Here is a 27610-nt window from a genome sequence, read left to right as displayed (position 1 = left end):
GATACTAAAGGTTTTATAACAGGGAAATGGAGGAGAAATATGTTTAAAATTTTGTTTTTGTACTAGATTATTTGAAACTTCAGGTCACTTGTTTATGGGGTGATGTTGGATTATGGGGTAGGTCATCCTCTGTGTCTTTAAAACTTGGCTCTACTTTTTTTTTTGGGGGGGGGTACAGTTTCTCTGATTCCACTTCTAACATTTCGCACTATTTCATCTGCCAACTGGTGTCCAGACTCTAGAACAGATTTAACCAATTAGTAAAGCCAATCATCTGGTGTTTCTCATGATGTCTACATTTTGCAGGCACCCCAACTGAGAATTGGTTTCAGCTATTTAGGGCACATAGAAAAGTCAAAAGGTGGCCAATACCCTTCTTAACTTCTTAATAAGAAACATAGAGCCATTTTGACTTGGAAATAACTTTTTAAAACATCACTCAAAAGTGGAATGAAGGAAGTTCCCTATACTAGGAATGTCACTGAGATTTTAGAATTAGACTTAAGAAAGTTTCAGTCTTGTTTTCTTTTGCCAAATGAGTTTCCTTTTTAATTCCTCCAGAATAATAATAGCAATATTTTGATCTTATGAAAGGGGTTCTGGAAAACTGAGTTTGAATCTCATTTATGGAATTTTACTGGTGTTCTCGTTGTACAAGGCAGTAAGGTAGTGGGTTTTGCTACAATGCAAAGACCACTATTTCTAGAGTCAGCAAATCTATGTTCATATCTCATCCCTGAAGACTGGTATGTAGGTGATCTTGGCCAACTCAATGAATCTTAAACTGCAGTGTCCTCACCCATATAATAGAGTATCTTGAAACTTAATCCTATGACTTCTCTCAGCTTCGTCATCCTCATTTTAAAAATGAGAATAATAATACTTTTAGTAGCTATATGATGGGATAGTCATGAAGAGTACATAAGAAAATGTACATATGGCATATTGCCAGCTATCAAGTGCTACAAAAGTTTAGTCTATTATTATTATCATAGTGAAGTCCTCATATATAATCTCATCTGACTCTCATGACAGTTCTTTGAAACAAATAGTGTCATTTGATAGATAAATAAACAGTAATTTGGCTGTGATCACACAACTAACAAATTCCCAAGGAAGGATTTGGAGGTAGACCTTCCAACTCTAAGTTTAGGGCTCTATCCACCATGACATGTTTCCTTTCATAAACTAGTCTTCCTTGGATCATTTAAAGTTAGCATTTGAGAGACAATATCTGGGTAATTTACATAACAGCAGTTGATTTTAGAACTGGACTCAAGTAAATCTCAGTCCAATAATTCAGTGACAACTAGATGTCACATTGACTTTCTCCCTATGTTTACATCTATGTGATGAATTTAGATTTGAGCCAATGTTCATAAAGTGAACCAAACTTTCTGTAGCATTGTTATGACTGAATGTTCCAGACATTCCTCTTGAAATGATCAAATTGCATTGAATGATTTTCTATGTTCTGCTAAATATTATTTCTGTATTACTTTAAACATTTAAAAATATTTCTCATAATAAATGTTATGCAATATTAGTCATGAAAATAATTGCTCACATTAGAATTGAATTATTTATTTCTTCTGTTGGGAACCTAATTTGAGGTGTGTGATCTGTTTTCCTAACAGGAAGTTGCACCAGCAGTTTGAAATGTACAAGGAGCAAGTCAAGAAGATGGGGGAAGAATCTCAGCAGCAGCAGGAGCAGAAGGGTGATGCTCCCACTTGTGGCATCTGCCACAAAACAAAATTTGCTGATGGATGTGGCCATAACTGTTCGTATTGCCAAACGAAATTCTGCGCGCGCTGTGGAGGGCGAGTGTCTTTGCGCTCAAACAAGGTAGGTACAGGAATGTCTTGGGTTAAGCAGGATTGCCAAGTCACTTTAATTATTTGTGTTTAGTACATTTAATTATGGCCATGTTTACAATAGCAAAATGAAACAAATAATTGAGGACATTATTCAAATCACCCAAGCAAAAAAAAAAACAAAACCCACTTAGATCTTGTTATGTCAGGGAAAAGGAATTTCTTCAGCCTGAGTTAACTAGGACTTTTTTTGACTTTCTACTTTACTTTTGTATGATCTAGATTTTGGCTTTCTTCAAATCTAATCTATTAGTTTATAGGATCGTGACCATAAACTCATAGATACAGAGCTGAAAGAGAATTTGAGCATTTAAAAATCATCAGAACCAACTCCTTCCTTTTATACATGAGGAAATTTAAAGAGAAATAGTTGGGGCAGCAAGGATGCTCAGTGAATAGAGAGCCAGACCTAGAGGTGAGAGGTCCTGGGTTCAACTCTGGTCTCAGACACTTCCTGTGTGACCCCTAGACAAGTCATTTAACTGCCCACTGCCTAGCCCTTACCACTCTTCTGCCTTGGAAGAGATACTGAATATCAGTTCTAAGACAAAAGGCAAAGGCTTTTTTTTTTTTTAAAGAAAAGTAAGTACCCAGTGTTGCGACTAACTGAGTTCTGGACCTGGAGTGAGGAAGACCTGAGTCCAGTTCTGCTATCAGACATTTACCAGCTATGTGACCTAGACTCTTCATTTAGCCTCTAGCTAATTCAATAAAATGGGGATACCCATAGCACTTCCCTCACAGAGGTGCTGTGACATAATATTTGTAAAGTACATTGCACAATGCTTGACATGTAGTTGGTGCTTAACAAATATTTATTCCCTTCAGTCTTACTTATTCGAGGTCACAAGGGTAGTAAGTGATATGGCTAAGATCAAGCCTCCTTTATGTCACACTCTAAATTGAGGGATAAATAATGGGTTGTCTTTTTTTGTCTTTGTCATTTTCCATTGGCCACCCATATATATCTGAAAAACAGGAAGATACCACATTCACAAGTTGTTTAGTGCAAAGAATTATGATTTTAGGAACTTGTAGGAATCTTACAGATCATTTAATCCAATTCCCTCATTTTATAGAAGAAGAAACTCAAGCTTTGCCTTCATTCCAATGTGATCCATTAAAGGATAAAACCATTGATTTAGAGCTGAAAGGGATAATGGTCATTAGGTCCAACATCCTTCTTTTATAGATGTGGAAAATGAAAGAAAAGAAGGTAAGTGGCATAATGACAACTTAGATAACTTGTTGAAGGTAACAAGTAGAACACGAACCCAGGTCTTCTAATTCCACTTCTAATGCCCTTCCTATTATGACAAATTATCTAAGAGAGTTGCCATAGATACTTGTGAATTTCCACATATGTTTTGTAAACATTTTGTTTATAAGTTGCCCCACAATAAAAAATTTGAGAGGAAATCAGTTTGAATTTGCCAACTTTTAGTTTTAGTATGAGTAATTTCTTCCATAGTTTTTCTTAAAAGGAAACAAAAAATCCTACTTTTATTATAATTCCATTTCCACAATAAATGTACAGAATTCAAATTATGATAAGAAGTTAAATATATGTTAACATGATTATTAATTATTGGTAATTATAATGTACTCTAAAATATTATTCAGTGCACTAGAGGGTTAAAAAATTCTACAAATATCAATGTATTGTCCCCCTGTCTTACTACATGATGACTCTCCCGCCTTTTCTTACCATTCATGTATCATTCATATATAGTCACTAACTTCCTACTTATAACATCACAGAATAGAGCTGGAAGGGATGCCAGAGGTTATCTAGGCTGATTCTGTCATTTTGCATAGGAGGAAACTGAGGAGATTGTCATTTCAGTTGTGTTTGACTCTTTGTGACTCCCTTTTGGAATTTTCTTGGCAAAGATACCAAAGTGGTTGGCCATTTCCTTCTTCAGCTCATTTTACAGTTTAGGAAACTAAGGCAATCTGAGGCCTTCCCCAGGGCCATACAACAAGTCTAAGGCTGGATTTGAATTCAGATCTTCCTGACTCCAGGTCTAGTATTCTATCCATTAGACCAGAGAGCTGTCTCTGAGTGAATTATTCATATTTACTTAAATATATGTCTAAATAAGGAGATTCACACTGAAATCAACCATACTTTCAGGTTGCTCTAAAATGCTTTAAGACTGTATGACAGGGAACAGCTATGTGGCTCAGTGGATTAAAAGCCAGGCCTAGAGATGGGAGTGCCTCAGTTCAAATCTCACTTCAGACATTTCCTAGCTGTGTGACCCTAGGCAAGTCCCTTAACTCTCATGACCTAGTCCTTTCACTCTTCTGCCTTGAAACCAATACACAGTACTGATTCTAAGAGAGAAGATAAGGGTTTTGTTAAAAGAGGAAAAAGACTATGGCAGCTGTTATCTTGCTCAGTTACTTCTTCACTGTATCTTGTCACCTATTTTATACTTACCTACTTTCTTTGTTGTGGGAAAATAAGTATTTTAATATATTTCTCTGATATAATAGGATCATTTGTTTTTCTGTATCTCTTCATTATCCCTCTTCTCCACCCTTCATTTTGTTTGCAACTGACTTTCTCCTTCAATTCCTCTTAATTTTCCTCTTCTAATTCTTATAAATTCCTCTCCTTATAATTTTCTCGTTTCCCTTTCCAGTCACTTTATAGTCTCTTTTCCATCTTCCTCTTTTTTAGTTTTAAGCATGGATGTGCTGATAAAGGCTTAATAACAAGATCCCTGAAAAATGTATTAATGAAATATTTTAAAACTTAATCTGAATTAATAACATTTTCTCCATCAGTTTTTAAGTTAAGAAATCAATAAAATGGTAAGTTGTCATAATTTGTGGCATTTTCCAGTTTCTCAGGTGTATTTAAATGGTCACACTGAAAATTAAACAATAAGCTCTCTCGTGGCATTTTGAACTATCTTCAGCATACAGAGACAAAAATATTAAGGAAGTTGACATTATATCCTCATTCAATTTGATTAAAGACTGAAGATGAAGAGATGGTACATCTTACTCTAGCTTAGCTCCAATTAAATAAATTCATTATCATTATTATTAGTGAAAATTATAGTAGCTAACATAAATTCCCACAAATTCACAAATTTAGAGTGGAAAGGGACCCTAATTGTCATCTAGTTTAATCTTTTCATTTTACCAATTGAGGAAACTGATACCTAAAGAGGTTAATGACTTGTCTAAGGACAGGCATGTCAGGTAAAAGCTAGTATTTGAATCAAAGTTCTCTATTTTTATTGTACTATGCTGACCAATCAGTTAACAGTTAATAGGTGCCTATTCTATATGGAAACAAAAACAAAAATGGTTCCCACTAACAAGGAGCTTACATTCTGTTGGGGAAAACTAAACAATATAGTAGCAGAAATAATAACAGAATAGTGCAATTCATTGTGTCTCTTCAAATTAGGCCATCATGCCTACTTTCAATTGCCTTATATAATGGCAATTGCCTCTTGCTTTCAGTAGATACTTAACACATCTCTTTGTTTCTGTCATATCTCATTATTATCAAATCCAGCAAAATTTGGGCAGAATATTATTACAAAAATTTTTTAAAAAGCAGATTGCTCTTTGTAGTATAAAATTTAATTATACAGTTGTTTTTTTGAGTTAGTTTAGCAATCTGCTGATAAAGTAAGATAAAATAAGCTTTCATTTTAATTTTGTGGTTCTTTCATGTGAAACCATCCCTAAAAAATTAATCAGTTCTCTCTTGAGGACAAATTTAGAATATTGCAAAAAAGGATAAATGAATCTCAGGGCCAGATGGAGGTAATATGGCACTAAGATATTTTAAAATATTAATTCCAAGATCACTTCTTTCAAAATTAAGCTTAAATATTTAAGCAAATATAAATAATAATGATAATGCTTTGATACGTTGAAGGATCATAAGATCATATTCTATAATTTAAAACCACAAGATCATTGATTGAGAGGTAGAAGGGGCCTTAGAGGTTATCATTCAAACATTTTAAGTGCCTACTATGTGCCAGCACTTTGCTGAGCAAGGAGGATACAAAAGGAGGTAAAATATGGTCCCTGCCCTCAAGAAGCTTACAATCTATTGGTAAGACAAAAGTAAACAAATATGTACAAAGCAAGTTATATGCAAGCTAAATAAGAAATAATTAACAGATGGAAGGCACTGAGATTAAGAGGGCTTGGTCAAGGCTTGCTTTAAAAGGCAGGATTTTAGTTGGGACTTAAAACAAACCAGGGAAGTCAGTAGTTGGAGTGGGCATGGGTGTTCCAAGTATGGGTGACAGCCAATGAAAATGAGGTGCTGAGAAATGGAGTGTCTTGATTAGAAACAATCAAAACTCCTATGTCACTGACTTAAAAAATATGTATCAGGAGTTATGTATAAGAAGACTGGAAAGGTTGGAAGGGTGTTAGATTTTGAATTCAAAACAGTGCATTTTGTATTTGATCCTAGGATCGATGGGAATTTCTCACAGTTTGGTGAATAGGAGAGGTCACACGATTGAACCTCAGCTTTAGAAAAATCACTGTAGTGCCTGAATTGAGGATATATTGAAATGGGGGAGAGACCTGAGAGAGTCAGACCCCCCCCCACTTCTCCCAGCAGGCTATTGCAATAATCCAGGTGATGAAGGTCTATACCAGAGTGGTGGTAGTGTCAGAAGAGAGAATGGGACATAATGGAGGGAGATTGGGTATGTGTGGTGAGAATTAGTGGGGAATTCAGGATGTGGAATCCAGGTTGTGTGTCTGAGGAATTGGGGGGATGACATTACCCTCTATAATAAATGGAAGGTTGGACCAATGGGAATAATTTGAGGAAAAAGACAATGAGTTCCATTCTGGAGATATTATGTTTAGATGTCTAATTTACCTCCAGTTTGAGCTATCTGAAAGGCAACTGGAGATATGAGATTGGAGGTCAATAGAGAGATTGCTGCAAGATAGTTAGATTTAAGAATCATCTGCATAAAGGTAGTAATGAAATCCATTGGAGCTGTTGAGATCACCAAGTGAAAAGTAGTAGAGAGGGAGAAGAGAAGTATTACTGGGACAGAACCCTGAGGGAAACCTAAGTTACAGTGTATGATATGGATAAAGCTCCAGCAAAGGAGAAAGAGAAGGAGTGGTCAGATAGGTAATAGAAGAAGGAAAAGAATGGTGTCCAGAATCTATAGAGAAGAGAGTATTAAGAAGGAACATGATCAACAATGTCAACAGCTGCAGAGAGGTCAAAGGGAATGAGGATTCGGAAAAGGTCACTGGATTTGGCAACTATGACATAATTAGTAACTTTAAAGAGAAGTTTTGGTGGAATGGTATGGTCAGAAGGAAGATTAAAAAAATCTTACCTTCTAGCATAGAATCAGTACTGTGTATTGGTTCCAAGGTAGAAGAGTGGGAAGGGCTAGGCAATGAGAGTTAAATGACTTGCCCAGGTTCACACAGCTAGGAAGTATCTTTGAACCTAGGACCTCCCATCTCTAGGCCTAGCTCTCAATCCACTGAGCTACCCAGCTGCCTCCAGAAGCAAGATTTTAAAAAAGTTAAGAATAGAGTAAGAAGAAAGAAAATGGAAGCAACTATTTCAGAGAGCTTCTTTCAGGAGGTTAGCTATAAAGGGCAGAAGAGATATAAGACTATAGTCAGTTGGAACAGAAGAATAAAATAAGGATTCCCTCCTCACACACATGGGGGAAATGTCACTTTATGTAGGCAGTAATAAATGAGCTAATTGACTGGGAGAAGTTGAAAATAAGTGAAAACTTGAGGCTGATAGAGGGGGTAAGCTATTGGAGAAAATAGGATGGAATGGGATTGCTTGAATAGGTAGAGGGATTAACCTTAGTAAGGAGTAAGCCTATTTCATCATGAGTTGAAGAGAAAGTGACAGAAGGTATAATAGGTGGGGAAGAGGAGAGAAAGGGACTTCTTGGCAAATGACCTTTTTTTTTGTAAAATGAAAGAAAGTTTTAAGCTAAGAGAATGGGGCTGGGGGATGCAGGAAGGCTTAAGGAGGAATGAAAATGTTGGGAAGAATTGCTGTGGAGAGTGGGATAGTAAGCTGTAAAAGAAGGTACCGTAGTAGCACACGTATAGGAGTGAAAGTGACAAATGGTGGGAGCAATCTGAGACTGAATTTTTTCTTGGGATAATTTGTGATATGATTAGGGACCTAGGGACTCAAGAGAAGAGCACAGTATAGAGTTGAATTGGTTCAATAAGGGGTTGAGATGAGATGAAGAGGAGAGGGTAGTTAGTATAGGGAAGGTCCCCTAGGAGAGAATTGAGGGGTCAAGGAATTAGAGGTGATGGCATGGAAAAAGAGTAGGGTTGTATAAGAAAAAGGAGAAAACAGATGAAAAGCCAACATGATTGTGGTCAAATAAGAGAATTTCAAAATTCTTGAACATAAAAGTAGTATGTTTGTGTTGATAACAAGATAAAGGATATGACTACCTTATGTGTAGCTGTGGTGCTAGAGGAATTGATTGGCTAAAGTGTTTGAGGAGTCAATATGGTTGTTGGATTCTCCTATTATGAAGGTAGGATTTGAAAAAGGAAAGAAAAAATGTGAGTTAGGTATTAAGCTCATTGAAGAAGGAAGGGGTGTCACCTGGAAGTCTGTAGATAATAGCTACCAAGATTTAATTAAGTGGTAGATATGAAGAATGTGAACTTTAAATGAACAGAGGTTATTGAATGATGGAAAAAGGGAGAAAATCTGGAAGTGGCAATGAGGAGAATGGAATATTCAAAAATTCCCACCTTTATTAGTAAACCAAAAAGAAGGAGGGAAGATATAGTTAGTATTGGGCAGGTGCCCAGGGAGGCTGTGTCATCAGGGGAAAGCCAAGTTTCAGTAAGAGCTAAATAGATGGTAGGAGATTTAAGATAAAGGGAAGATAGTTGCCTATAAAACAGGTATTCCAGAGGGCACAACAGAATGGCTGAGTAGAATGAGGGCCCATCCTCTTATTTTGCAGATAAATAAATTAAAAAAGGTGAATTTATTTGCTGAGGATCATGGAACTAGTAAATATCTGAGTTGCAACTGAAATCCAGGTCTTCCTGTTGCCAAGTCATCCTCTGGTCCTTGCTTCAGTTACACTGCTTCTCTGAGCATTTTCTTTGGCTTTCACAATAGTGCAGGTGCACCTAAATGCTCTGTTGAATCTCCATCTAGAACATCTTGTTTAAAATCTTGAACATTACCCAAAATGTGTATTGTCTCCCCTTATGAGGATGTAATCTTGTAGGCAGAGACTGTTTACACCTTTGTATTTGCATCTTTCCCTCTATTTCCTTTTCCCCACTTAGCACAGTGTTTGGCATATAGCAGTTTTTTAAATAAATGCTTCATCATTCATTCATTCATTCATTCATTCATTCATTCATTCATTTACTTCAAACAACACCTAATTGCTAGCTATTATTAAATGAAATGACATTTTTAGATCTAGCAATTGGTACTTGCCACTTAAAAGTAAAGGCCCCAGAAAAGTTGACCAACTTTTCAGCACTGATGAAGGATATTTGGATTATTATCAGTTTGTGTAGGCAAATTGTGTCTGCATTTTATTTTCCTAAAATATGCTGACCTACTCAGAGGTGACATTAACCCAGGTTCATAACTGTGGTATATGAGAAGTATGTAATAAATGCTTATTGATTGATTGGTTGGTTGATTTGCCTAGCTTTTCTACCTCAGACTTCTATGTTTAACTGGCAACTTTGGATGCATTACACCTTTTAGCCACCGTGTGTATGTGGGAAAACAACATCATATGAGTATTTTCAATTTGACATCTGAAAACATGCAGCCAAGTTTTTCAGGAGGCTCTTGCAGGAGCTTTATTAATGCTCCCAGGCCTCTGGATGAAGCAAAGAATTAATCTAGCAAGGTTATTAGTAGGATGAGTTCTTTATAGGGAGATAAATATAGACTTTAAAACAAAACTATAGAAGCAGAGGCAACTCTTCCTTACTTTAGAGAGCATATCGCCTAGCAAGGGAAATAATGTAATGTAATGAGTTAATTATATTTTATATATATACATAGATATGCACATATATTTAGACAAATCCTGGTCCCAGAGGGACATTTTGTCACAAAATGTCTCTCTGGGATTGGAGAACTGTTGAGAGAGAGAGAGAGAGAGAGAGAGAGAGAGAGAGAGAGAGAGTATGCATGTGTATATGATACTATAAAGTAAAATATCAAGATTAAAAGGGGTTATTAGAGTTCAGAGAAGAGGTCAAAAGGACCCTTTCTCTTTTCAAAAATCCCTATTATCTTTTTCTTCTCTTTTTCCTATCTCCCAAATAGATTAGAATCCTTCCTGGCCTCTTAGACCAGAGCATTCTTCCCATTGAAATGTCGAACTGCCATTCTCTTCATCTGGCACTGAGATGTACAGTATAGACTTCTACTGTAGAGTTAGATCCCAGAAATCCCTGTTTTTTTTTTTTTTTAGTTTCAATATGTTAAGTAGCATGCAGAATGGATTGTTTTACTTCCCATGGGGTGGGGTGGCAAACTGGTAATTGATTCTCCATAGTGGAAATGAAATTATTATTCTGAGTCTGAAGTAGTATCTTAGAGTGACTTACTAGCAGTGTGATGATCCTGAATACTAGATTTAAATTTTGTGAAGCAACATAATTGTCATGTTTTCTTTCCTAGTTCTCTTTTATATTCCATTCTTCAAAGTTGTGTAATAATAGTCGGCATTTATATGGCTCCTTAACGTTTTCAAAGCCCTTTACAAATATCTCATTTCTCACAATTCTTGCAATTCTTGTAGTTAAGTGCTCCTATTATGCACATTTTACAGGTGAGAAAAACAGAGGCAGACATAAGTGACTTGACGAGAGTCACACAGACAGGGTCCAGGGGTGATTTGAACTTAGATCTTCCTGACTCCAAATCCAGCACGCCTTCCATTGAGATACCTAGTCACCTTGTACACTAACTGACTATTCTTTGGTCTAGGACCATGAATCCAATTAGAGAAGGGCTACAGGATAGAGGAGTACTTTGAGTTTATGCTCTTTGAGAATTAGTTGAAAGAAGTGGGGATGACTAACTTGGAGAAGAGAAGAAAATGGTCTTTAAGGATTTGAATGGTTGTCATGGGGGAAGAGGGATTAGTCTTTTGGGAGGGGGACTGAAATTAGGAGAAATGAGTAGAAGCTGCAAAAAGGAAATTTTAGGCTTGTGTTAGTAACAATTTCCTATTAATTTCAGCCATGCAAAAATAGATGCCTGGGAGGTACCACCATCATCTACATTCTCTCCTGATGCCTTCAGCTGCTAGTGCCTTTACTATCTTGTATTTGATTTGGGTTTAGTTTATAAATAATTCTACATCATATACATATATACACACATATGTATATTCACATGTACATATATAGATGCATATATATATATACATATACATGCATTCACATATGTGGAGAGAGAAGAGAGAGCGATACACAAAGAGAAATGAGAATGTAATCTCCTAGAGAGAAGAGATTCTCTATTTTCTTTCTATTCTTAGTGTTTGGCACAGAGTATGTGCTTTATAAAGGGCAGGTAGGTGGTACAGTGGATAGAGTATTGGGCTTAGAGTTCGGGAGATCTGAGTTCAAATCCCACCTCAAACACTTACAGGTTGAGTGACCCTGGGCAAATCACCTAATCCCTATTTGCCTTAGGACTTCATCTATAAAATGAGGATACACCTGAGAAGGAAATGTTAAACCACACTCCAATATGTTTGCCAAGAAAATTTCATGGACAAAAGTCCATGGAATCATGTGGATATTATAGAACAATGAGATGTGCTTAGTCAACACTTGTTGATAGATTGTCTAGTTACTGATGGCTGATACAATAAAAGTCAGTGTTTTATTCAAGTCATGAAGACTTGATTTTTAAGTCCTCTGGAAACCTTCTGACTAGGTGACTTTGAACAAGAAAGCCACCATGTCTCAGCCTCAGTTTCCTCATCTGTAAAATGAAGCTAATCATTGTGTCTATCTCATAGGATTGCAAAGAGGATAAAGTGATTCAAGAATATATAGAAAACACTTTTCAAATCTTAAAATATGATATATTTGCTAGTTATTAGCATTCCTCATCAATGGGGCTTTTTCTTAAAGCAAAGGCTTGCTCAGTTTTGGATCAGGCTGAGGGTCACTGGGTTCCCTGCTAGTTAGAAAATGTGATGAGTTTGTGACTATCTCCTTGATTTTGTGGAAATGGTACTTTAATTTTGTGAATAGGTGAATTATAAAGATGAACTAAGCTTTACTAGTCAGAGTGTCTGTCTGATCATGTGAAACCAAGAGTAAGCAATTTGATGTTAGTGCAGGAGGAGCTAGCAGAGAGATTTTGCAGTTGTGGGCAAGATTTTTTAAACTGATTTTAGAAGAGAAAAGCAGAAGATATATAGCTATGATGGTTCATGAAAAGGAAGTCCTCCTAATAATAAGAGCCCATATGTATATAGTGTTTTCTATTGCAATTTGACAAATAGGTATTAAGTGTCTAATGTGGATGGTATTCGGCAGGAGTGGGGAATACAGTTTGGGTGAGTTACAGAGCATGGTAAGGAAGTAATATCTAGATGGGACTGCAAAGATAGGTTGAGCTCAGGTTGTATAGGGCATTAAGAGCTAAATAGAGGAGTTCATATTTTGTCCTCCAGGCTAGGAAAAGGAAGCCACTGGATTTGGTTCAGTCGGGGAGTCATAAAACTCACTCAACAGTTAAGGAAAATCACTTTTACAGGAGTGTGTAAGGCAGACTAGAATGATGGGAGAAGATACAGAGATAACAGTTAGCAGGCTATTGTAGTAACCTAGGTGAGAGGTGATGAGAGCCTGAACTAAGGGGGTAGCTGTATTACTGTCATGTATGCCATTCCATGTTTAGTTTAATGTAATAAACAAACATTTTAAGTGACTGCTCTGTAGAGAATGCCATTCATAGGTGCTACATGTCCATTTAGATTAAGACGTGGTCCTTGCCCTAAATGAGCGCATGGAGAGTAAGGGATATGACCTATGAAGATGTAATTATAATATGAAATAATACCTGATTAGAGCCAGGTATGTGGAACAGTAGATAGGATGTGGGGCCTGAGGTCAGGAAAACTCATTTTTCTGAGTTCAAATATGTCTTCAGATGCTTACTAGCTATGTGTCCCTGAGAAAGTCATTTAAGTCATTTGTTTTAGTTTTCTCATTTGTAAAATGATTTGGAGAAAGAAATGGCCAGCCACTCTGGTATCTTTGCCCAAACAGGGTCACAAAGAGCAGGACAGGACAGAAATGATTGAAAAGCAACAAAGCACATGATCAATACATGAGAGATTTTTAAAAAGTATGAGAACTGTGGCATAAATCTAATAGGTTGAAATTTATTGGAGATCTAAAATCTCAAATTTGCATTGAAAGATAAGCAATTACACTGGTTGAAGAGTAAAAGACTGGCTAGATAAAAGGGTGTGGAAAATATCTAGGTTCACTTTTACTGCAAATTCAATAGAGGTCAACCAAAAAAGCTAACTCAGTCTTAGGCTGCATTAAGAGAGGCATACTGTCCACATAAAGGAGGTGATCATCTTGTACACTGCCTACATTTGAAGTGCCACATTCAATTCTCACTGTCATCTTTTAGGGAGGAGAGAGAGAAGCGGATGTGTATTCAAATTAGGGTGAATGGGATGATAAGAGAATTGGAGACCATTCTATGTAAGGATCATTTGAAGGTATTAGATCTTTTTTTTTTAATAAAACTCTTTTTTTAATTAAAAAAAAACTCTTTTTTTAATAAAACTCTTGCCTTCTGTCTTAGAATTAATACTATGTATTGGTTCCAAGGAAGAAAAGTGGTAAGGGCTAGGCAATGGGGGCTAAGTGAATTGCCTAGGGTCATGCAGCTAGGAAATATCTGAGATCAAATTTGAACACAGGATCTCCTGCCTCTAGACCTGGCTTTTAGTTTCAATTGAGGCACCTAGCCACTTCCAAAGGAATTAGAGTCTTGAAGAAGAGTAGACTTACATGATTGTTCTCTTCAAATATGTGAAGATTTGTCATATGGCAAAGCTATTAGATTTGATATGCTTTACCCCACAGGAAAGAACTAGGAGTAATATGTAAAAGTTATCAAGTGGGGATTGAAGTTCAATGCAAGGAAGAACTTCCTGAAAATCAGAATGGAATGGGCTTCCTGGGAAGACAGTGGAGTCCCTTATACTATACTGTCTCAAGTGAGGATTAGATGACTAATTTTAGGACACATATTATGGAAGAAATTACTTTTCAGCTCTGGGTTCAACTGGGTATCCTCCATGATCCCTTCCAATTCTGACATTCTTTGATTCTGCTATGTGAGGTCTAAGGGGTGAAATACAATTATTATATGTATAAATAAGGAAAAGATCCATAGAAAAAGTGGCATTTGATTTCTACTTTATAGGATGAGTATGAGTTTAATGATTTGAGAATGTGTGCTGGGAAGAAGATATTACAGAGATAGGAAAAGTGTGGACAAAGGTACAGAAAACACAGAGTATTATGGGGGAGAGTAAGTGGTTCAGTTTGGATAGGGCCATAGATAAAGTAGATGGAAGTATAGAATTATAAGATGTCCTCATCAGAAGGGACATAAATATTATCTAGTTTTATGAATGCATACCTGAGACCCAGAGAGCTTTGTAGAAGAGGAAGAAGGAAGGGTACCTCAAATCTGATTCCAGCTGCAGCACTCTTTCAGCTAGCCTCATGAGACAAAGCTTGGGAGGGCAAGTGGCAGTAGGCAAAACAACCAGAACTTCACTTAGTAAGAAAAAGAGATCCACCAAAGGGCTTTGAGTCAAAGAGTACCATGAGAACAATTAGGCATTAGGAAGAAGTCTGCCAGTATTTTAAAAAATAGGTTCTAGGAAATTCAGAGTAGAGATGAGACTTGTCAATACCATTTGAAAGAGTTTAGATGGGACAGCTAGGTAGCACAGTGGCTGGAGCACCACAAATTAGTTAAATTAGCTGCCTTTTAAGGCCTCTTTATATATATGTATATATATATATATATTTGAAATATATATTGAAATATATTGAATATATATATATATATATATAAAATTTGTTTTGAACACCAAGATTCAAATTTAGGAGCCTATGTAGATGGTAGTGACATAGGCAGAAATTATGTGATTATATAATGGTCATGGATGTCAAGATATAAGGGACCCAAGATTTCACCTAGTCCAACCCCAATATCCCCCCATCCCCCCACCAATTTTATAGATGAGAAAGCTGAAGACTAGAGATGTTAAATGACTATCCAAAAAGAAAACCACACAGATGTTAAGTAGAATTATTAGGGTCACAGAAGGAGGAAAACTATCTGGGAAAGCCATCTTGACCATTTTGAATTTCAAGTACTTTGTGGACACCCAGGCTGAGAAGAGATGTGAATATAGAGCTCAGAAGAGAAGATACAGATTTGGAAGCCATTGGCCTAGAGGTAGTAGTTGAAGCTATGAGAGTTCATTAGATTATTTTAACAAATATACATTGTATTAATTTAAACACTTGAGTTGAAATTCTGCCTCAGACATATTCTAGCTGTGTAGTCCTGGGCAAGTCACACAATCTTCCAGCCTGTTTCTTGGTACAGAAAATGGGAATAATAATAGCATCTACCTTATAGAATTGTTGTGAGGAATAAATGAGATAATGCATGTAAAGATATTTGCAAGTTTTAAAATGCTATATAAATGTTAGACATTATTGTTTTAAAGAAATATGTCCTTAGTGCTTACTATATATGCAACACAATATTAGGCTTTGGGTGAGATGGAAAGCTCAGATGCTACAGGGTCCCTGTCCTGATGAAAGAGAAAGCTACTACTGCTACTGCTATGTTACAGAAGAGAATAATTGCAATACACTAAGGAACATTTCATTTATCTGCCTATGATTGGTGATGGAAATAGCAGCACAGCAATGTTCTTTTTAAAATTTAAAGATATTTTATTTTCCCAATTACATGTAATAACCATTTTCAACATGCATTTTTCCAAATTATAAGGTACAAATTGTCTCCCTCCTTCTCTTCCCTCCCGCCTCCTAGAGGTGGTAAGCAATTTGATCTGGATTAGGCATAGGTTTTCATGTAAAACGTGCTTCCATGTTGGTCATTCTTGTAAGATAATACTCCTATAGAATCATCCCCCCCCCCAATAGAAACACAAATAAACTAATTTGAAAGATAGGATGTTTGATTTGATTTCTGACTTCAACAGTTCTTTCTCACAGCAATGTTCTTAATGATAATTTTGCTAATGCTAATGCCCACTCATGCAGCACTATACAGTTTACCAAGAATTTTCCTCATGACAATGCTCTGAAATTGGATCTCCTAAGAATTATGCTTATTTTATAGTGAAGGAAATTGAAGCTCAGAAAAGTTAAATGACTCACCCATACTTACTGGGTATCCAGTAAATAGCAGAACCTGGGCTCAAGCTTTAGTCCTTTGACTTTGTCCTGTGCTCTTTCCATTGCATCATGATAGTTAATAGTATCAAATATATTAGAAATAGTAATCCATTAATTTAATTTTCACTGAAATGGGCCTCTACATATAAACATATCCTCATCCTCTGCCTTTGGCTAATTCAATCCTTCGGGCTGCATTGTGAGACATGGTGTCCAAAATGAGAGAAGCTATAGTTCCAGAGAATATAAGGGGACATTTTATGCTTCTATTGCTGCTATTTCCACTACCACCACCATGGATCATAGTCATTGCAATGAAGCATTCTTGCATTCCGGTTTGCTAGGTCTGCCTTCTTTCTTCCTTCCCATCCCTCTTTTTTTTTCTAGCACCTTCTTTCCATGTGTGGAAACTCCTGGGGCTCAGAATTGTGCCAGGCGGATTGATCATATCTGCCAAGGCTGTGTCATCACTTCTCCAGACTTATTGAGGTTTGATTTCAGGAGCCAGGTCCACCCAGTTTCTCTGACCAGTTCCATAAATCTAGGCCTGCCTCTGACTCACACTATATCCTAATGACCTAATGCATCCATAACTTAGTATTCGCATTCTGAAAATAGAACTGACTCAGAGAGTCCCAAAATGTACTCTTAGTTTGCCTGGGCATTTACCCCTCAATACTCCTTGCAAATCAATCTCTCCAGCCAACACAGCTAATCACTCAGTTCAGCATTTAACATGCTCACCAATTCTATACAGCTGCTTCATTTCACTAATTACTCTTTTCACTTTCATACAGTCATTCAAACTGAACACTAATTCTGTGTTTTGCATATACTCAAAGTTTGCTGAACTTCTAAGTCACACATACCCAAAGGATGACTTCTTAACAAGCCTGTTTTACCAATTATCAGCATTACGAGAACATTTTGACACCTTCTTTCCATTTGGTGAAATTTCCATTTCCATTTCCATTTGTGGGCTACTGGAAATCTTTTCCCCTTTAGTAAACTAGGCTGCCATCTCTTCAAAATCCAGGAAAAACTCCCTGAGAACAGAGATTAAGCCATTTATCTCTTTAAATCACCTGCATTAAGTATAGTGCCTGGCAATAGATGCTTAAAAAATACTTGCTGGATGAAGGAATAAAAGAAATCTATGTTTTGATTTTAGACAGGGTGTTATTCTTTATTGCTGGACATTAGCCTAAAAATAATGTATAGCTATAACACTGCAAAATAAAATGAATAGAATCTAATAATCAGACATTGTGCCATAGTGGAGAGACAGCTTGCCTTGGAGTCAGAAAGACCTGGGTTCACGTCCTGCCTCTGCCATGTGGCTGACTGAATGAATTTGAGTAAGTCACTTAACTTATTGCCCTAGGCCAGTGGTATCAAACTCAAATAGAAAAGGATTCCTGCAGCCTGAATATTGATTTGGAAAATCACAAATTAATATCATCTGTATCTTATTGTATTTTAACATATTTATGTATTATATATTTATCTGGTTCTGGGGGCACTTGGGAGTGTTGAGGTCGCCTCTGCTCTAGGCAATACTGCCAGTATATAAGATGCAGAGAAGGTGCTGATCTATATTTGTAGAGAGAATTTCCTCAATCAGGAATTCCCTATGCCAATTAAATCAGAGATTCAATCTCCTCCTATAAGTCCTGTGATAGCTGGATAGCAGAAATAACATCTATCTTTTTCACAGAACAAAACATTGATTTCATGTTTCAAATAATGACAACTGATTTTTTTTACAAGATCTTCACCTTCTGCCTTAGAATCAATTCCATGTATTGGGTTTAAGGCAGGAGAATGGATTAGGCAATGGGGGTTAAGTGACATGCCTGAGGTTATACAGCTAGGATATGTCTAATGCCAAGTTGAACCCAGGACCTTCCATTTCTGGGCCTGGATGACAATTGGTTTTCTAAAAGAGGAATGGGAAGGTATTTCTTTTAAAAAAACTAAGTTTTAAAAATCTTTTTTATATTATCATACTTTTCCCTTGTAGCTCTCTTCCCCACTTCAAAGGAGCAATCCTATATAACAAATAGTATTTCTTAACAACAAAAAAGAAAATGAAGGGAAGTTTAGCAGAATCCATCAATGTATTGAAAAAGTACCAAAACATGTGCAGTGTTTAAAGCCAGTAGACCTTCCATCTCCGTGAAAGGAATGGGTTGTGGGCATCTTCTTATATCTCTTCATTTGATTAGAGTCTCATCTTTATACATTTGTGACATTCATTTTTGATTTGGGGGTTTGTAGTTGTTCTTTCTATTTTATTTACATTTTTGTTGTCATTTTGTATGTTGCTTTCTTGTCTTTCCTTACTTCATTCTGTATCAGTTCATGTAGATTTTTTCATGCTTCTCTAGAGTGATGGCATCAATAATTCTTACAGCATAAGAATATTATGTCATTCATGTACCAAAATTTATTTAGCTGTTCTCCAATTGATGGGCATCTAATATGTTTCCACTTATTCACTATGATAAAAAGCATTTCTCTAAATATTTTAGCATATGAGGACTTTCTTATTAATGGCTTCCTTAAGCCCACTAAAGGAGTCTCTGGTTCAAAAGTTATACATATTTTAGTAATTTTATTTCCCTAATTCCAAATTGCTTTCCAAAATGATTATACCATTTCACAGCTCCACCAACAATGTAATAGTGTGCCTATCATCCTGCAATCTCTCTAACTTCTTCTGACAATTTTTTTTAGATCTTTGCCAAGGGAGGTACTTCTTATCATCATTTTACATTTAGCTCTCTGTCTCTGACTCTGTCTCTCTCACCACCTATATATGCATGTTTTTATATAGACGCTTCTGTTTATTTTGTCTTTCTATTATCTACGTATTCATTGAAACAGAAAGAGCAATATTGTGGTGTGGTCATGAAATAGGAAGAACAATGTTTGGAGTATAGGAATCATTTCATCTATCTAACCCTGGAAAGAGTCTATTTGGCCAAGATGTAAAATAAGCATTCAAATATATTAGATCATAAAAGCATGAAATGAGCATTATTGGTTTCTAAAAGTTATTATTGTATTTTTCTTACATGGATCCATATTTCAAGTTTATAACTTCAAGAAGAGATATAGTATAATGGCTTAGACAGGAAGTTGATATCAAAGTCGGAAAGACCAGGGTTCACATCTCATCTCTGACACATACTTGCCATATGATCCTGCATAAATCACTTATCAGTATTCCAGATCAGGGGTGCCAAACTCAAATAGCAATGGGACCACTAATCTACATACATAAGGATCCCTTCAGGCCACATATTGACTTCAAAAATGAATTATTATCTGTTTTATTATATTATTCCTTTTGTTGAATATTTTCCAATTGAATTCTAATCCAGTTTGGAGCAGCACTCAGGAGTATTATGAATGTGGCCCTCATGACTGTGTGTTTGACTTCTAATGCAGGTCAGCACATTCTCTGAAACTTGGAGTCAGGAAATTTCCTCACACAGGAGTTCCCTGTACCAATGAAACCCGAACTTGTTATCTAAATTTAAAGTAAAATTCACATATTATTTGGGTAAATGTTAGTTGCATTATTAGAATTTTATTGTTAGTGATTTTCTAAATATCTAAATCTTTCTTTGGTTATTAAGACAAAGCCCACTTTGGTTTAATGGAGATAAAATTAGCTTTTGCAGCAATGTGAAGACTTCAAATGAGAATAGAATTTTTACCACTAGGATGAGATTATATTATATTCAGGTGAAAACTGATAATAGCATGTGTTTATTAACTCTGTATATAGAATTTTTTCACAGTTTTGTCAAATTTTCTGTTAGAGAATGATCATTCAAAAATTCATTTGTCCATGTAGAAGTCTTTTTCTTATTACATTGGGGAATTAAATTGCTCTTATGGAAACATTACTATTTGCATGAATCTTACAGCTTACTATAAAACACAGCATGTTCTTTAAACCTTAAATAAAATTGTATTATTCTTTTCCTATCAGTTTTCATAGTTGAATCAAATGTTGTTACTTTAGGCTTTCCTAAAACTTATTATTAACAATCTTATTTGCTTTCAGAATGGTAGTAATTATTTCTTTTCTTCTTTCTCTTTTCCTGTCTTTTCTTTCTTGCTTTCATGGACCTTCCCACCAGGAGGACAAAGTGGTTAGAACCTTTTTCTTTCTTTTACTATTTATTGACATTAGTGCTGTTGATAACTTCAAAATGAGAATTTGTAGCTACTTTAAATCTTTTCATTTTCAAGAGAGGATGCATGACAATTGCTGTTGATTAAAAACTAGTTTAATATGCAATTATATTTCTGAATGATAAATATTTTATATATGATTAATGTGGAAAATGATCAATTAAAACTTATTTAACACTTAAGGGAGAATATCTCTTTAGAATTCCAGTTAAAGGGATTTTGTAGAATCTTCCCTGAGATAAAACTTGAATTTCACTTTGCTTTCTCATTATATGACTTTTAAAATTCAATATTTTCTACAGTTAAAATATGGGGAGATGTCTAGATAAGTTAGGTTTGGAGTCTAATTTTAGTTCTGGCAGAGCAGTTAACAAGTCATTTGCACCAGGATATAGCAAGGATTATTGTAAATAAGAATGTACTGTGAAGTTGATTTTAAGTATGAGATGATTAAAATATCCTTAATGATGAATTTGAAATGTTAATACTCTTTCTCCCTCACTTCATAAAATATAAATATTATAATAATGATGATATTCTGGACTGTGGGTTTGGGACAAAGGATTGGCCTTTGGTAGTCCATGTTAGTCTGTTCTGAGGAGTTTAATTCATATTTAAGCTACCTGTGAAGTGTGTTAGGATCAATCTTTAATTCTCATAATAACAAATACAAATTTTCAATGTTCCAATACTATTGAGTTGAGGAATCTCTAAAATTTGAGGAGAGCTTGTCATTAAGGAGTAGATCCTTCTGAGTGCCTCAAAGTGATATGTGTGACATTGGAGCATTTGCTGAACCTACTTGGGCCTTAGCTTCCTTAGCTATAAAATAAGAAAGTTAGACAAGATGATTTTGGGGATTCCTTCTAACTCTAGAGTTATTATCCTCTAGTCTCCTAATTATGGATTTCTAAACTTCTTTCTAAGAGAAATGGCATTTTATTGTTCAAGGGCATTATTCTCATTAGGGATAAGGAGGGTTTGGCTCTTGACTTAATGATGGGCCATATTGGTCTTCCAAATTTTCTGGTTGATTGTGTTTTATGTTTGAGGGGACTTTGTGCTAGACTGCAAACCCTTCTAGGACCAGAGCAGGGCAGTCACTAGATCCTGTAATGTGCTTTGACTATCCTGTGGAAGTCTAGACATTAGAAAGATTCTGTGATTTTTGGATCCACCTTGGAATTTGATGGAACAGAGAATCCATGAATGGATACATAATAATTGAATATTTTTCCATTGTTATGATGAAGAATTTTGAGACCTTTTCTAAAAATGAAGTGCTTATTAATGTTTGTCACTGAAGTGATTTTGACATACTGATTTTATTTCATAACAACAATCAAAGACTTTTTGAAACTTTTTGACTATTTGAAACTAAGGATTAACAGAGATAACTATGTTGACTTACGTTGGTTTTGAAATGCTTATGGAACATTTAAAATTAATGTCAATATGGCTCTTATTACTCATTAGAGTACTCTCCACACAGTGGGTAGTTAATAAATGCTGTTGATGATTAAGATGAGACAACTAGTTGGCAATTATAATATGAAAAAGAATAGTTAATTTATATCTAATTATAAAATAAAATTATAAAATAAAAAGTTTTGCAGATGTCAAGTTTGAAACTTTAAAAGTTATCAAAGTAGAAAAATAAGTGTATTTTTTTAGTTCAAATACAATATTTGGTGATTGTTTCAATTATTCTAGGTTCCTGTAGATATATTGCCTCCCAACCCAAAGCTATTCTTTATTTTCTAAACTCTACCTTATTCCTGTATTATCTTAATAGATAACTAACACAAATTGAATTGGAGAAATGAAATAGATAAAAATGTTAAAGTACCATATTTATCTTTGTTCATGCAACAATACACCTAATTATAGATGTTTTGATTACCATGTTTGGAAGAAACTCTTGTTTCTAAATAAAAGGTTTGCTATATTCATAGTATCAGAATTATTCCAAGTAAGAGAGATTACTGTGGAGAATAGTTCTATTTGCATAAATTTACCACATAGTAAAATCACAGCATGACCTTTTGAGCCTTAAATAAAATTGATATATTATTCTTCCTATATTGAATTTTTCACAATTTAGTTTGATAGCCAAATGAATGCTGTTGACATTAGAAGTTGCATGCTTCCACATGCTATGAATTGATGATGGTTAGCTTTGGGTCAGAGTTGATGTCAAAGGGAATTCATATGTTTTTGGTTTAATAAATTCAGTTTAATTCAACAAATATTTATTAATCACCTGTTATGTGTAAGGTCCCATTCTAGATGCTGAGGATAAAAAGATGAAGCAAAATACAATTAATATTCTCAGTTAACTGACCAGTTAATAGGGTGGATGTCCTATACACAAACACTCACACATGCACTCACAAATAATGCAAGGAAGAATGTGGTCAGTGCAAAAGAACTATGATATATCTGAAGAGGAAGAGACAATTTTCAGTGGGAGAGATCAAGGTAGGTTTCATGGAGGAATGATAATTAAGTAAAGCCTTTATAGGAAAGAAGGAATTTCAACAAAAAGAGATGGAAGATAATGCGTTTTAGGCATTGGAGCTTTTCAAGTTAAGGAGAAGGTAGAACTAGAATGAGCAATTCTAAGAGTATAATTTGACTGGAATTTAGATCATGTGAAAGGATGTGAGAGAACCTGGAATGATAAGTCAGTGTCAAACTGAGACTGTCCTTCAGTGACAGGATTGGGAGTTTAAATGTTTTAATCAGAAGTTATATGATCATCACTTTAATTGGATAATATAGACATTGGGCATCTCTGGGAATAATAATAGTAACATCTCTCATTAACAGTGTACTTTAAGGTTTCTAAAACTCCCTATATAGATTAACTTATTTGATCCTTTTCATAACCCTGCAAAGTAGATGCTACTATTAATCAAATGGTTCTGTGGTCTTACGGCTTTAGAAGTTTCAATCAGTATATAGATTGCAACCTATCTATGCCTACTCATCTTATGCAACTCTTGTGCATGTCTTCCCATAAATTAGGAGGCCCACCCAATATTCTCATGGTGTTCCCATTTTCATGGAAATTGAGGTTTTTTGAAGAAACAAATTTTTTTCGAGATTAACTATGTTTTATTTTTGAAAATCTTGAATGAACATTTTGTGAGTGATTCAAAGGTCTGCTTTTTTTTAAGATTTTTTAAAAATTTTTATTTAATTAGTTAATTTAGAATATTTTCCCATGGTTACAAGATTCATGTTCTTTGAAGAAACAATTTTTATTGAAGTTGTGATTTAACTCAGGTCAAACAGATATTAAGAGTAAGAAGTGTTATTAGAACATGGCTTTTCTTAACTTTTAGTGCCATCCTCTGTATACTCCATTGTTCTGCCATTGGAAGAATATATGGGAAAGGGAAAAGGTCAGAGGCAGGGATAATAGAATCATGGAATTCCAAAGCTAGAGGGGAACACAGAAGTCTAGTCCAGGTAATTCTTGCAGGAAGAATCCTGTCTAAAACATTTCTAATATCATATAGCCTCCCCTTGAAGAAGTCTAGTAATTAAGAAATTATCCCCTCCCAAGGTAGCCTATCTCACTATGAGGTAGCTTTAATTGTTAGCATCACTGAGTTGAACTAACGATGCCATCTGTAACTTCCACTGGTTTTAATTTTGCCCCTGGATATTCACTGGCCCTTATATTCCCTGCCACTAAGACTTCATACCTCCCAGAATTGTCATTTTTCATGAGGATATACCCAAGGACCCCTGGGCCTTGCTTTCTGCATTGATGCTGAATCCTAAGGAAGAGTGGGGCCATGTGTGGTCTTCTTGAAGAACTTCTTGAAAACATGGACTATCTCACTTTTATATCTGTATCCCCAGCATTTTATCACACAGTAAGCACATAATAAGTGCTTTTCCATTCATTTATCTAAGTTCTCTTCCACAGGACAGCACTTCAAATATTTGATGACTTCAATCACACCATCCATTATTTTATCCTCCTTGAGTTGAGTATTCCTAGGTCTAGATGTTGCAATAGCATGATTTTTGAGTCCACTCACCTTTCTGGCTATTGTCCTCTGACATTACTCCCACTTGCTAGTATTCTTCCTAAAATGTGATACTCAGAATATCCTATAATGTAAAATCTTTTCTCTTTGTAGGCAAGCATGGTCATTTTTTCCAAGCTGTCAAAAAAAAGTTTTTTTCTTGGCCTTTTTTTTGTATCTTATCCACTATTTTATCTCTTTACTCCATTGTATTGCTAAAATTTTTGAAAATGCAAAGGTTGCTTTCACTTAACTACTTATTCACTACTCGGTTTGTTATAAGTGGTTATTCACTATTATCACTTTTGTAAAATGGTTCTCTCAGTGGTTACCAGCAACCACCGAATTCCCAAATCTAAGTCCCTTTTGTAGTCATCCTCCCTGACCTCTTTTGAGCTTTTGCCACTGTTTGCCACTTGATGTGAGCTGCTATCTTCTTTCCTTTAAGAAATGCCATTCTCTTCTCCCCTGGTTCTCCAACATCTCTAGATTATCTTCTCTGTTAGTTTCTTTGGTTACTGATCCTCTAATCAAGCCCTTGATGTAGACGTTTCTTATGGGTCTGTTATGGGCCTCTTCTCATTCTATACTCTCTTGGAAAATCCATTCTCTTTTCTGGCTTTAAGCATCACTTCTGATGGCTTGCAAATATAAATTTCAAGACACGACCTCTTTTCTGAATTCCAGACCCACAAATCAAGCTACTTAAAGTATATCTCTATTTATATAGATCACGTTAGGTCTCATGTTCATAATGTTGAATTTATATTTGATCAGGGATAGAATTCTGGAACATACCTGTTTTCCAGTGATAAATAAGGTTAAGAGTATAAAATGGCAATGGAGACAGAGAAAAAGAGATCAAATAAGAACTACGAGAGAGTATGGTGTAATTTTAAGATTTAAATTAATGTGTAATATTTTAATTATTTTTTATAAAGTTTGTTATATGACAAAACAGAACCATGTGACTAAGTTTTTTCTACCTGCTCAAAATTCCCCAATCCACCAAAGCCTCGACAGGAAGGAAAAAGAGCAGGCTACAGAACTGCACCCAATTTATATCTTGTCTATGTCAGCACGTAAGACAAGAAGTGAGTAGGGTGCTGGGAATTATAGTTTTGCTGGGGATCATAGTTTTTAGGATAATAGATTCAAATTATACATAATGTTTATGTTAAAAGAGCAAAAGTATTAAGAAAGAGTTGCTGGCCAATGAAGTCAAATGCTACAGAAACATCAAGGCAAAGAGCTGAGAAAAGGTCGCTGGTCATTAGTGGTAGTCTCTCGGTGATCGAGAATGACAATTGTCTTTGTGCAGTTTCATCTACGGTGTACCCTCATGTGGCTTTGGAGTCCAAAGGCTGAGGCACAGAGTTTGTGGCACATGGGGCCTGGGACGCCAGTTGTTACGGGAGGTGCGGTTGTGGCCTGGTGTCAGCGTTCACGCATAGCGGCAAGACATCGACTTCACTCATCTTCACAGGTGGTGGCGGCATGGTGAATGTGGGTTCACCAGCTGCTTCTGACAGAGGCAGCGAGTTCTAGTTGCTTTGGTGTCATGCCAGCCCACTTCAAGTTGGACTTTAGCTGATCCTTGAATCTTTTCTTTGGTCGGCCTTGTTTCCTGAGTCCAGCTGACAGTTCACCATAGAATACCTGTCTTGGTATTCTCTGTGGGTCCATGCGGATGACGTGTCCAGACCATCGTAGCTGGGTTTTGAGGACCATGACTTCGATGCTGGTGGAGTTGGCTCTGTCGAGGACTTCCTGGTTGGTGATTTGGTCCTGCCATCGGATCCTCATGATTGACCGGAGGGAGCATTGGTGGAATTGCTCCAGCTGTTTCATGTGCTTCCGGTACAGTGTCCATGTCTCACAACCGTACAGGAGCGAGCTGAGGACCACTGTGCTATATACACTTTGAGCTTCGTCGCAGTGCTTACACCGCTGTGTTGGAGGACTTTGCAGTGCAGACGCCCAAGTGCCTGGCTGGCCTTTCGGATCCTGGCATTAATCTCATGGTTGAGAGACCCGTCGTTGGCGATGGTGCTGCCCAGGTACTTGAAAGTGTTAATGTTAGAAAGCTGCGTGTCGTCGATTGTAATGTACGGCTGGTTTGTTGGCCTCCCTGGTGCAGGTTGGAACAGCACCTCTGTTTTGCTGAGGCTGATCGTCAGGCCAAACAGTTTTGTTGCAGTGGAGAACCTGTCCACAATGGTTTGAAGATGATTTTCTTGGTGGGCCATGAGAGCACAGTCATCTGCGAAGAGAGCTTCCAGGATGAGTCTCTCTGTTGTCTTTGTTTTTGCAGTCAGGTGGCGAAGGTCGAATAGTGAGCCATCCAGTCGGTATTTGATGTAGATGCCCAGGTCTAGATGCATCACAGCATGTCATAATACTTGGGTGAAGTATAGGTTGAATAGTACCGGACTGAGGACACAGCCTTGTTTCACGCCATTGGAGATGTTGAAGCGATCGGAAGTCTCTCCTCCAGATAGGACTTCCCCTATCATGTTGACATGAAAGAGCTGGATCAGTTTGAAGAATTTTGCTGGGCAACCGAGCTTGCTGAGGATCACCCACATTGCGTCCCTCTTCACTGTGTCGAATGCCTTTGTCAGATCTATGAAGACAATGTAGAGACGTAGGTTCTGCTCAAGGTATTTTTCCTGCATTTGCCTCACCGTGAAGACCATGTCGATGGTGCTGCGATCTGGTCAGAAGCCACATTGTGATTCAGGCAGGTTCTGCTCTGAAACAGATGACAGGAGTCTGTTGAGTATAACACGGGCGAGGATCTTTCCAGCAGTGGAGAGTAGTGAGATGCCTCTGTAGTTGTCACAGGCTGCTTGTGAGCCTTTGTTCTTGTATAGGGCTACGATAGAGGCATCTCTGAGTTCTGGGGGCATGTCTTCCTCTTTCCATATGCTGGTCAGGACTATGTGGAATACCTGGAGT

The 27610-nt window shown here is 36.4% G+C and overlaps 1 protein-coding gene across 16 annotated transcripts in view; it reads left to right on the top strand.

Annotated features, from left to right (window-relative positions):
- RIMS2 (regulating synaptic membrane exocytosis 2) overlaps positions 1 to 27610 on the top strand; it is an 821462-nt gene that overhangs the window by 179833 nt on the left and 614019 nt on the right. For 15 of the 16 annotated variants that reach the window (XM_056823206.1, XM_056823209.1, XM_056823211.1 and 12 more), the window contains one exon: positions 1638 to 1848. In XM_056823206.1, coding sequence (XP_056679184.1) covers positions 1638 to 1848 — 211 coding nt within the window. Of the gene's footprint in view, positions 1 to 1637; positions 1849 to 20548; positions 20561 to 27610 lie in introns of all 16 variants that reach the window. The other variant, XM_056823203.1, reaches the window with a different exon arrangement.

Source organism: Monodelphis domestica, chromosome 3 (genome assembly GCF_027887165.1).
Source record: "Monodelphis domestica isolate mMonDom1 chromosome 3, mMonDom1.pri, whole genome shotgun sequence".
Lineage (NCBI taxonomy): Eukaryota > Metazoa > Chordata > Mammalia > Didelphimorphia > Didelphidae > Monodelphis > Monodelphis domestica.
This window is presented reverse-complemented; position numbering and strand designations above follow the sequence as displayed.